Source organism: Pagrus major, chromosome 23, assembly GCF_040436345.1.
Source record: "Pagrus major chromosome 23, Pma_NU_1.0".
In the NCBI taxonomy this organism is placed as follows: Eukaryota; Metazoa; Chordata; class Actinopteri; order Spariformes; family Sparidae; genus Pagrus; species Pagrus major.
Window position 1 is genome coordinate 27969200 of NC_133237.1, and position 12425 is coordinate 27981624.

At 41.4% G+C, this 12425-nt stretch overlaps 1 protein-coding gene across 1 annotated transcript in view; it reads right to left on the minus strand.

Annotated features, from left to right (window-relative positions):
• Positions 1-1854: 1854 nt before the first annotated feature.
• The window catches only part of LOC141020011 (uncharacterized), a 41994-nt gene continuing 31423 nt past the window's right edge, over positions 1855-12425 (minus strand). Inside the window, exon 4 of the mRNA XM_073495046.1 lies at positions 1855-2902. Coding sequence (XP_073351147.1) covers positions 1855-2902 — 1048 coding nt within the window. The remainder of the gene's footprint in view (positions 2903-12425) is intronic.

The following is a 12425-nucleotide window of genomic DNA, read 5'->3' on the forward strand; positions in this document are numbered from 1 at the left end:
ACAATGCAACTGACCACATTTTGAACCATCCACATTCTCACTGATCTCCATCACTTCAGCAGCTTCGGAACAATTTTCCCTAAATTTCACTTTTTCATACTGACTCAACATAAACTGTTAATTACAGACAAAACCACTTTAGAATGAAGAGTCCAGTTATTGATGTCCCGATTTAATCAGTTTCATTGATGAAGCACCTGTCGAGTGTCTTCTCACCACTCAGGTGAACTTTGCTGGGTCATAATTTGGGGTTGTTGGGGGACTCTGAACACGCTGGTGGGTCAAGTGGGTTTAATGGGTCCATCACAGCTGAACAGCTGGTCGGGTTTCTTTAAAGGATCCCTCTGAGGCCCGTCATCCCTCTGCTCTTCCTCCTGATCACCTCCGGCCTGTTCAGATTGATCACCGTGTCGGATCACGTGTCTCTGATCTGTTCGAGTCGTCAGGTTTAAACTCTCCTCCTGAACCGGATCTGAACTCCTAATGTTCCTCTAACAGCAACAATAGGATTTATCTCAATGTTTGAAGTCTAATGAACCCTCGTGTCAGCTTGCTTGCTAGCATGGTGCTAGCTGTGGTGTTTGAGGACCGCTCGTGGGTCACTGCTACAACTTGGTGGATGTTGAGCTGTTAAAGTCCTTGTTGTGTGTTTGGAGTTGTGTTGATGAGCGGTGAAGCCAACAGAGGGTTTGCAGATGCTGGTTGTTTGCTGAGACCCTTCCACTCCTCCGCTCACGCCTCTGCTCTTGTGTGTGTCGTGTTTTGTTTCGCCTCCACGTGGCTTCATATGCAACCAGCAGTGTTTCAGAAGCCGCGTCATGTCTGCTCAGATTGTCTTTATTGATGTTTGTGCCTCTTCTGTGGCTGAGTGTGTAGTTCATTTGATGTTTCTTGTCTGTTTTAAAGTGTGTTTATTGTTATTATTTCTGACTTTATTGTGCTGTAGATCTCAAGTCTGCAAATGGTGTTTTATTTTGAAAATCGTCCGGATGCACTGTGTCGCTCTGCTGTCTTCCTGTCGGCTCTGTGCAGTTGACACTTTAGTTTAGCCGTGTGTGTGTGTGTGTGTGTGTGTGTGTGTGTGTGTGTGTGTGTGTGTGTGTGTGTGTGTGTGTGTGTGTGTGAACATGTGGAAGGATTTCTCACAATCCCCCTCCCCGCCAAAATAAATATCAAACAAAACACACAAAAAACAACTGAAGGAACTTTTTTCAAAATTTTTTATGATTTATTATTATTATTATTATTATTTGAGAGTTCTTAACAGAGTAGAGGTTAACAACATTCACTCTTGTACAACATTAAATATGTATGATTAAGCTTTCTGTTTAAAAACTCTTAATACAAAACAAATAATACAGGAAGGAGCTCTCACAATCCCACACCCCGCCAAAATAAATCAAACACAAAGCAAACCTAAAATATTACAAATATATTACACCCCGCCAAAATAAAACAAACCAAGAGGAGCCAGGCCAGCAGATGTGATGGTAAAAGAGGCAGCTGGAGTACTGTTGACCCAGTCAGGGGGTTCTGTCCAACATCATTGTTCAAAGCTGAGTCTATGAGCAGTCTCCATTTTGGTTTGTGGATCCAACAGCTACTTCAGCCGCTCTTTGTTTTCTTTTTCAGCTCTTATTTTTCTGACTTATTGTGATAAATAATTTATTTTAGCAACATGTTTCATTTAAATTCATTCTTTAGTTAAAATTAGGATAAAAATAACTGCCTTGTTTCATCAGATGGAATTAATACTTTGTAGAAACTTCATCGACCAAAGTTACATCAGGAGATATATTATAGCTAAATCAGCTACTTTCACGTTTTAGAGAATTAATAAATTCTGTTCAGTTTCTATTCCTCCGTCTTTTTGAATCGTTGTGTCTGCTCGTCGTTCTTGTTTCTTTTAGTTTTCTTTCTTGTATCTTTTGGCTTTGCATTAAAATAAACGGTGTAATGATCTGATATTCCATCATCCCGAACAACGAGACCAGAGACTTCAACATTTGTGGTGATGACCAGATCCAGAGTGTTACCTCCTCGGTGTGTTGGCACCTCTACATGCTGCTCAAGGTCATTAACCAGCAAAAGATTATTAAACTTGACAGTAGAGGTCTTTCTTTTATCATTAACATGGATGTTGAAATCTCCAGTCACAATGATGCTGCTGTAGTTTTTCTTGACCTCATCCAGGAGACTTTGAAACTCGTCCAGAAACTTTCTGAATCGTTCCTTCTTGTTTCCTGGTAACGTATCGATTTCTTCCTTCTTGTTTCCTGGTAACGTATCGATTTCTTCCTTCTTGTTTCCTGGTGGGCGATACAGGTTGATGATCACGACAGGTTGGTCCCACTTATGTTGCACAACTGTGACAACAAACTCAAAGCTTGCTATGTTTAGATGGTCAAAGTGAAGTTGTTTTCCCTGCAGTTCCTTTGAGAACTGAATCGCCACCCCTCCTCCTCTGCCCTCCCTCTGCTGAGAGTGGAACCTGAAATCTTTTGGTGAAGCGCTGCTGAGGACTGTTTCTGCGGTATTATATTGTAACCACGTCTCTGTTGTGAGAAAGACGTCCAGGTTGTTTTGTGTTATGAGCTTTAAGATCTGGGGTATTTTATTATTCATCGACTGAACATTGAGCAACCCAAGCCTGATTGTTCCAGGAGGTGTTTGGTTGGTCTCACACTGATCATCACTCTCCTCTTCCTCTGTCTCTTCCTCACTATCACTCTCCTCTTCCTCCTGATCTCTCTCTTTATCCTCATCATCCCTCTCCTCATCTCCCTGATCATCTCCAGTCTGTTCAGATTGATCACGTTGTCTTCTGTTCTCCTCCTCTTCTCGTTGTCTTCTGTTCTCCTCCTCTTCTCGTTGTCTTCTGTCCATCTCCTCCAGAGCCGTCCTGTGAATAAAATGAGTTAGCATCATTCAGGAAACATCAGTTGTTGCTAACAAACACATTTTACTCTGAACTGAGACGTATCTAAATGTTGGGAATGATCAGTGGAGGAAATGTCCAAACTGTGTACAGAAGCAGAGTTTAATGAGCCCCACCCATAATCAATAATCATACCTCATGTCATCGAACTGATTCATCGCTGTGCTGCAGATCTTTTGAATGTCGTCAGCTGTGTCTCTCATTGATCGGCTCGCTTCAGTCTGATTATTCTTCTTGATCAGGTCTTTCCAGTTGTCAATCACCTCATCAAGAGCAAACCCCAGTCCAGCAGCTCCTCCCACAACCTGATGATGAAGATCAATAGTCAACAGATCAATACTTGATTCATTTAGTGTTCCTGATGTTCATAGTGCATCGCACACTATCTATTATTCACCATACTCATTATTATACTTCTGACACAAAACTTTGGCGCGTAACTAGTCCTGCAGTTTTGATCACACAAACACTAAAAATACATCAAAACGTGCGTCCGGATCAGGACGAGCATGTGATGATGTTGGTAGCGAATGGTTTTGGTAAAAAAAAAGTGAAAAACACACTAAAAAACAGCGTTTTCAAAGCTGATCTGGCAAATTCAATTAGAAGTCACAAAAATAAAGAAACCCTCTGTCTGTGGAGCCTCGTTGCTTCACCGTATCTCAACATAGACACGTGATTCAAAGTCTCAGTGGGTCACAAGACTTGGGACTTTGATGCCCTAAAGGTACATTTTGATCGCTTGAATGGTTTTGGAGCCATCGCAGTTTACGTTTAGGGACATTTAGGTGGCTTCAGATTTTACAGTGGGTGTGTATTGAGCTGGAGAGGATGACATCATCGACGAGTGTAGAGAAAAAATACTTTTCTCTAAATGTGGATTAAAATCCCATAATTTTCACTCCACACACATCAAATACATCAGAAATGAAGGACATGTTGTGTCTGCGCTGACACAGGAAAGTTAATTTAAACACTCTGACATGATGAAGTTTATTGAAGCAGAGAAAGTTAATGAATGTTGTCTCAAGTAGTTGTTCATATCGTAGAATATGTGTGTGTTCGGACTCCACTCTAACATACAAATACAGATATTAACATGAAGATCTGCAGCATGAGACAACAATAGAAAAGTTTCTCACCTGTTGCTGGAAGTTCGTCCGTCCGAATGCAGCACAGGTTTTTCCTGTCTGGTCTTTGTTCAGCGGCTCACCTTAAGTCACGTGAATTTAACAAGGTGAGCAGCTGCTGAGGAATCTTGGCACAGACTCAGATCATCTGAGCCTATTGAGCTGTGGTATGTTTCCTTTAAATGAGGGAAACGCCTCAGTTTGTCAGTTCTACAAACAATAATGTTCCACAGAATAACTTCATTATTTCATAACAATGAAGAACTCATACTGTCAATCACTCGATCCTGTTTCCCGACTTGTAAAGTGTGTTGGCATTACGGGTGCTGCCCTTGAATGGCTCAAATCTTATTTGACAGAGAGGAGTTAGTCAGTACAACTTGGTGAATGTTCTTCTTCTGTGGCCCCTCTTTCCTGTGGGGTGCCCCAAGGGTCTACTCTGGGTCCTTTACTGTTGTCGTTGTATATGCTGCCCTTGGGTTCCATTTTTAAGAAACATAATATCTCCTTTCATTGCTTTGCGGACGATATGCCAATCTACTTGCCGCTAAAACCAAATGATTCAGACTCACTCCAGCCCTTATTTAATTGTTTAAGTGATCTAAAAACCTGGCTGGATCTAAACTTTCTCTGTCTAAATGAAAATAAAACTGAAATTGTTGTCTTTGTGTAGCAGCTTTAGTATGGTTGCTTATAAACTGAAGAACACCACTCAGACCAGGAATCAGGATCTGTACATGTATTCCCTACAGGAGTAGCGAGGGACACAGTCAGTACGCTCTCTCAGTCTCCAGCACAAAAGCTTCTCAAGTTTTTCCCCCAAAACATACATAACAAAATACTGCTATAAATAAAATGTACACACCAAAATAATGTGTGCCCTTACAGTGAAAAAAACAAAATGTATTTAAAACTTAAATTACAAATAAAACAGGAATATTGAATACAAATTAACAAAACAAACAAAATGTAACATTCTCACAAAGTGCCTAACCCTCCAGTTTACATGAAAAGTTTTGCTGGGAAGATAAAGCTTTGTCACTATAGCGTCTTTGTGTACCGTTAATTAAAGCCCCCCAAAGCAATCACCAGCTCTAACATCTGGTTCAGTATTACAACAAGCACTGTCACTTGTCTGTGGCTCCTGAACGGTTGGGTCAGAGTTATCAAGGAGCGCTTGAGGGGGTTCTGGAGGTGTGTGCTCTCTCTCTGGAGAGTCGTCCAAGGAAGTAGTCTCTGCTACCCAGCTAGCAGTGCGTTCGGACCGGTCGAACTCAGGTTCAGTCACCAGGAGGCTTCCAGCTACCCTACTGTCTACTGTTGCCAACTCCTCAGTAAAGAAAGTCGCTATTGGCTGTCCTAAAAGTCGCTAGAGGTCGCTAAGTTACGTTATCACCCAATTTGCATAACTGGCCATGTGCATTTAATTGTAATGGACGCTGTCGGAGAGAGGAATAACGCCGTGGGAGAGACAAAAAGTGAGTAAAAAAACACCCTTAATATGTTTAGAACTACAAATGAACTGTGGTTCGTCCGTCCGACTGCAGCACAGGTTTTTCCTGTCTGGTCTTTGTTCAGCGGCTCACCTTAAGTCACGTGAATTTAACAAGGTGAGCAGCTGCTGAGGAATCTTGGCACAGACTCGGATCATCTGAGCCTATTGAGCTGTGGTATGTTTCCTTTAAATGAGGGAAACGCCTCAGTTTGTCAGTTCTACAAACAACAATGTTCCACAGAATAACTTCATTATTTCATAACGATGAAGAACTCATACTGTCAATCACTCGATCCTGTTTCCCGACTTGTAAAGTGTGTTGACAGAAGACGCTAAATGACGTCATCACCTAATTTGCATAACTGGCCATTTGTGCATTTAATTGTAATGGACGCTGTCGGAGAGAGGAATAACGTCGTGGGAGAGATAAAAAAAACACCCTTAATATGTTTAGAACTACAAATGAACTTATTTTAGTGCAGTGATTTATTTTAGGCAAAGAACATTTTACATTTACATCCAGACTGTAAGCAAGGGCGGGATCAGCCAGCGGTGGCTTCACGCATGCGCAATTTGCAGTCTGGATGCGGAGGGGTGAACTTCTCCTGCTCTGACTGCAGCTGGGAGGGACTGTTGCACAAGGACTTGGCCACCTGTAAGTGCTTTGGGATGGGGTAGGGGCCCACCGGCAGCACCCGCTGCTCATTGGGAAGAGTAAGAACAATACATGCTTTCACGTCAGAGTCTCCAAAAGTCTCCAATAACACCAGAAAAAGTCGCTAGATTTGTTGCTTGTCGCTTTTTTGAAAAAGAGTCCATAGAGGGGTCTGAAAACTCGTTAAATACAGCGACAAAGTCGCTGAGTTGGCAACACTGCTACTGTGTTCTTGACTTGATTCAGAGTCACCGTCAAAGGATGACTCCCTTTCATGCTCCACCTCCACTGGTGAAGTTGGCTTGGAAAAGCAAGTTCCTGTGGACAACTCTCTCTTGCCCAGTGCTGGGATGTCTGATGCGGTAAGTGTGGCACCTTGAGTGTTTGGAAATCACTATGTAGAGGGTAGATTCCCACCTGTCAGCTAGTTTCCTGCGACCACGTCCACACCTGTTTGCCAAGACAACTCAATCTCCTCCTCAATGTCTGTGCCCTTTGTTCCCCTATTGTACAGGTCTGTCTGGCGCTGCTGGCTGGAATTAGCATTAACTTGACCCAACACAAGAGCCTCCTTGAGGTCGTCCCTCATTCTCTTGACATAGCTGTCATAGTCTGTGATGTCATTGTCTCTCACCACACTGTGGAACATAACATCCACTGGCAGTCTGGGAATCCGCCCATGCATTGGAAAAAAAGGGACAAACCCAGTCGACTCATGAACTGTGCAGTTACAGGCAAAGGTCAGCGTCTGCAACATCTGCAGCCATCTATGCTTATCCCTGGGGGGTAGAGCCCTGATCATGTTCCCTAAGGTTCTATTGAACCTTTCGGTCTGACCATTCCCCAGGGTATGGTAAGTTGTTTTCTCGATTTTTTTGACACCAGCAATCTGCAACAGCTCCTGAATCACTGGCTCTCAAAATTCGCACCCTGATCTGAATGGATTCTCTGTGGGAATCCATAGATACAGAAATATGGTCGGGTTTCTTTAAAGGATCCCTCTGAGGCCCGTCATCCCTGTGCTCTTCCTCCTGATCACCTCCGGCCTGTTCAGATTGATCACCGTGTCGGATCACGTGTCTCTGATCTGTTCGAGTCGTCAGGTTTAAACTCTCCTCCTGAACCGGATCTGAACTCATAATGTTCCTCTAACAGCAACAATAGGATTTATCTCAATGTTTGAAGTCTAATGAACCCTCGTGTCAGCTTGCTTGCTAGCATGGTGCTAGCTGTGGTGTTTGAGGACCGCTCCTGGGTCACTGCTACAACTTGGTGGATGTTGAGCTGTTAAAGTCCTTGTTGTGTGTTTGGAGTTGTGTTGATGAGCGGTGAAGCCAACAGAGGGTTTGCAGATGCTGGTTGTTTGCTGAGACCCTTCCACTCCTCCGCTCACGCCTCTGCTCTTGTGTGTGTCGTGTTTTGTTTCGCCTCCACGTGGCTTCATATGAATCCGTGTACCCTTCGTTCTTTCGTTCTTTCGTTTCAAAACCAAATTAAAAAAACGGAAAAACAACTTTGTTTTTCTGTTTTTCTCTTTTAAACCCAGAACGAAAAAACAGGAAAAACAGAATAACACAAAACCACATTTTGTGCCTGTTATTCTGTTTTAAAACAAAAACAGAATAACGTGAAAATGAAGTTTTTGATTTTTATTGTTTTGTTATCTTGATATTCTGAAAACTCGGGGAATGCTGGGAGATTTTTGCGGAAGTGAGCGGGAACTGGTCTGGAGACAGAGCGTCTCTGCAATGGCAAACTTTGTCTTTTTCCGGGGGAGTCGCCGGCTCAGCCTGAGGCCTGAATGTGATCATTACTGATTAAAACACGTGGTACTGAACAGTTACAAGGAGGAAAACAACAGAGGCAAAATAACAAAGACGAGGAGGAGTAAAGGTCCGGTTCGTTACCGAGCAACCAGAAGATCCTTTGTAGCAACTTCACGGAAGACAACACAACACATTTCTATTTCAAAATAAAAGCATTTGTTATTGTAACCTATTACTATAATTATTAATCTATTGTCAGAGAAAATATTTACAACAATATGTAGGCTAATGTTTTCATACTGTCACATTTATTTTTACCTGTACAGGCCTAAAGGTGTGTGAGTCGGGAGCGAGAGAAAGAGAGAAAGAAGGAGACACCGGGCGTTTACCTGCAAAAACTGAACGGTTAGAAATGAAAAGAGGGAATTCACAGAACACAGAATATGTCCAGGAGACTCCTCAGGACGTGAGGGAGGGAGGATCAGATGGTGGCTCAGGTCGCGATGAGGAAAATATATATGCTGCACATCTGTCAGCTGCACTGTGAGCAGCTGTAGCCTACACCATGCAGACATTTCTCACTTTATTTTGGAGGCTCGGGACAGATCAGTGCTCCACAATACTCATTATGGAGCATTGCGAGGCACCTTCGCGCTGCAGGACGTCTCTGATCTCCGAGTGTCTTCCCACTCTCAAAAAGTTTGCAGATTAGTTCTGCATAAGGCTGAAGTGCAGCCATTGTACTTGGAGAGTCTGTGATTTCAACGTTCCCGCTCACTTCCTGCGCCTCTGACTCCGCAAAAATCTCCCAGCATTCCCCGAGTTTTCAGAATATCAAAATAACAAAACAATACAAATCAAAAACTTCATTTTTACGTTATTCTGGTTTTGTTTTAAAACAGAATAACAGGCACAAAATGTGTTTTTGTGTTATTCTGTTTTTCCTGTTTTTCCGTTCTGGGTTTAAAAGAGAAAAACAGAAAAACAAAGTTGTTTTTCTGTTTTTTTAATTTGGTTTTGAAACGAAAAAACGAAAGAACGTTGGGTACACGGATTCATATCATATAGTGTGTAGTTAAATTGATTTGTTTCTTGTCTGTTTTAATGTGTGTTTATTGTTATTATTTCTGACTTTATTGTGCTGTAGATCTCAAGTCTGCAAATGGTGTTTTATTTTGAAAATCGTCCGCATGCACTGTGCCGCTCTGCTGTCTTCCTGTCGGCTCTGTGCAGATTGACACTTTAGTTTAGCTGTGTGTGTGTGTGTGTGTGTGTGTGTGTGTGTGTGTGTGTGTGTGTGTGTGTGTGTGTGTGTGAATAACACAGGAATGATTTCTCACAATCCCCCTCCCCGCCAAAATAAATATCAAACAAAACACAAAAAACCAACTGAAGGAACTTTTTTCAACATTTTTTATGATCCATTATTATTATTATTATTATTATTATTATTATTATTATTATTATTGTTATTATTATTGTTATTATTATTATTATAGAGGTTCACAACATTCACTCTTGTACAACATTAAATAGACAGCATGTCGGTTCAAAAGTCTTTTATTAACACAAACAATGAGATCACAATTAGTCTGTTCTGACTTTTGTGTTTGACTTCCTGTGACAAACAATAACTCAAACATTATTATATATACAGTATGTGTTCACTGTGTGTGTGTGTGTGTGAATAAGCTTTCTGTTTAAAAGACTAATTTAAGTTTATACATTTGTATAAAATGACATGACTGAGTCGTATTCTGAATGACAAACCCTAAACTGCAGCTCTCACTACACTTGCAGTACAGTCAGGAAGGCATGAAGGTGACCAGCTACTGTGACCAGACCCTGCCAGGCTGGGTCCATGATGTCCTGGGACACAACTGGGCCTGTTTTGTGGGGAAGAGAGTGAATCCAGTGCCACCCCGAACAGATTTCAAACCACTCTTCAACAGCAGGTGCGTAAATAATGATGTTTGTACATCCCAGTGGATCAATGGAGAAACAAAGCTAAAAAACAAGACTTCTGTGGACTCTGTTTGTAGTCAGATTTTCACCACAGGCAGTGTTGATGATCCTCGCTGTCAGTGAACTGTTGACCTCCCTCCTTTTAATCGACTTGTTTCTTCTCTAAAGTGAACTGAGTTACTCGCTCTTGCTAAGCCTTGGAAATTGGCCTGGAATCTGAATGTGAAAGCTTAAACGATGCTGAACAGGTTGATACAAAAATACCTGACTGAGGAATGAATATTTGGGTCAACTTCCCGACTCAGTTTCTGGCAACACAAAGCTGCTTCCTGGACTCTTTTGTTCCAGTTGGACTTTTGCCAGTGTATTTAACTGTCAAGTTACAACTCTTAATACAACACAAATAATACAGGAAGGAGCTCTCACAATCCCACACCCCGCCAAAATAAATCAAACACAAAATAAACATAAAATATTACAAATATACCACACCCCGCCAAAATAAATCAAACACAAAATAAACATAAAATATTACAAATATACCACACCCCGCCAAAATAAAACACACAAAAAACAACTGAAGGAACTTTTTTCAAATTTTTTTATGATCCATTATTATTATTATTATTATTATTATTATTATTATTATTATTATTATTATTATTATTATTATTTGAGAGTTCTTAACAGAGTAGAGGTTAACAACATTCACTCTTGTACAACATTAAATATGTATGATTAAGCTTTCTGTTTAAAAACTCTTAATACAACACAAATAATACAGGAAGGAGCTCTCACAATCCCACACCCCGCCAAAATAAATCGAAAACAAAATAAACATAAAATATTACAAATATATTACACCCCGCCAAAATAAAACAAACCAAAAGGAGCCAGGCCAGCAGATGTGATGGTAAAAGAGGCAGCTGGAGTACTGTTGACCCAGTCAGGGGGTTCTGTCCAACATCATTGTTCAAAGCTGAGTCTATGAGCAGTCTCCATTTTGGTTTGTGGATCCAACAGCTACTTCAGCCGCTCTTTGTTTTCTTTTTCAGCTCTTATTTTTCTGACTTATTTTGATGAATAATTTATTTTAGCAACATGTTTCATTTAAATTCATTCTTTAGTTAAAATTAGGATAAAAATAACTGCCTTGTTTCATCAGATGGAATTAATACTTTGTAGAAACTTCATCGACCAAAGTTACATCAGGAGATATATTATAGCTAAATCAGCTACTTTCACGTTTTAGAGAATTAATAAATTCTGTTCTGTTTCTATTCCTCCGTCTTTCTGGATCGTTTTGTCTGCTCGTCGTTCTTGTTTCTTTTAGTTTTCTTTCTTGTATCTTTTGGCTTTGCATTAAAATAAACGGTGTAATGATCTGATATTCGATCAGCCGGAGCAAAGAGACCAGAGACTTCAACATTTGTGGTGATGACCAGATCCAGAGTGTTACTTCCTCGGTGTGTTGGCACCTTTACATGCTGCTCAAGGCCTTTCTTCTTCAAAAGATCATCAAACTCGTCAGTATAGGACCTGCTTTCTTTATTAACGTGGATGTTGAAATCTCCAGTCACAATGATGCTGCTGTACTTTTTCTTGACCTCATCCAGGAGACTTTCAAACTCGTTCAGAAACTTTCTGAATCGTTCCTGGTTGTATCCTGGTGGATGATACAGGTTGATGATCACGACAGGTTGGTCCCACTCATCATGTTGCACAACTGTGACAACAAACTCAAAGCTTGCTTTGTTTAGATGGTTAAAGTGAAGTTGTTTTCCCTGCAGTTCCTTTGAGAACTGAATCGCCACCCCTCCTCCTCTGCCCTCCCTCTGCTGAGAGTGGCACCTGAAATTAGGTGGTGAAGCCCTGCTGAGGACTGTTTCTGCTTTATCATCCTTTAAGAACGTCTCTGTTGTGAGAAAGACGTCCAGGTTGTTTTGTGTTATGAGCTCTAAGATCTGGGGTATTTTATTATTCATCGACCAAAGATTGAGCAACCCAAGCCTGATTGTTCCAGGAGGTGTTTGGTTGGCCTCACACTTAACTCTCTCTTTATCCTCATCTCCCTGATCACCTCCAGTCTTTTCAGCCTGTTTCTTTCGTCCAGCTCCGGCCAGATCAGATTGATCACGTTGTCTTCTGGCCTTCTCCTCCTCCTCCTCCTCTTCTCTTCGTCTTCTGTCTATCTCCTCCAGAGCCGCCCTGTGAATAAAATGAGTTAGCATCATTCAGGAAACATCAGTTGTTGCTAACAAACACATTTTACTCTGAACTGAGACGTATCTAAATGTTGGGAATGATCAGTGGAGGAAATGTCCAAACTGTGTACAGAAGCAGAGTTTAATGAGCCCCACCCATAATCAATAATCATACCTGATGTTGTCGAACTGATCCATCGCTGTGCTGCAGATCTTTTGAATGTCGTCAGCTGTGTCTCTCATTGATCGGCTCGCTTCAGTCTGATTATTCT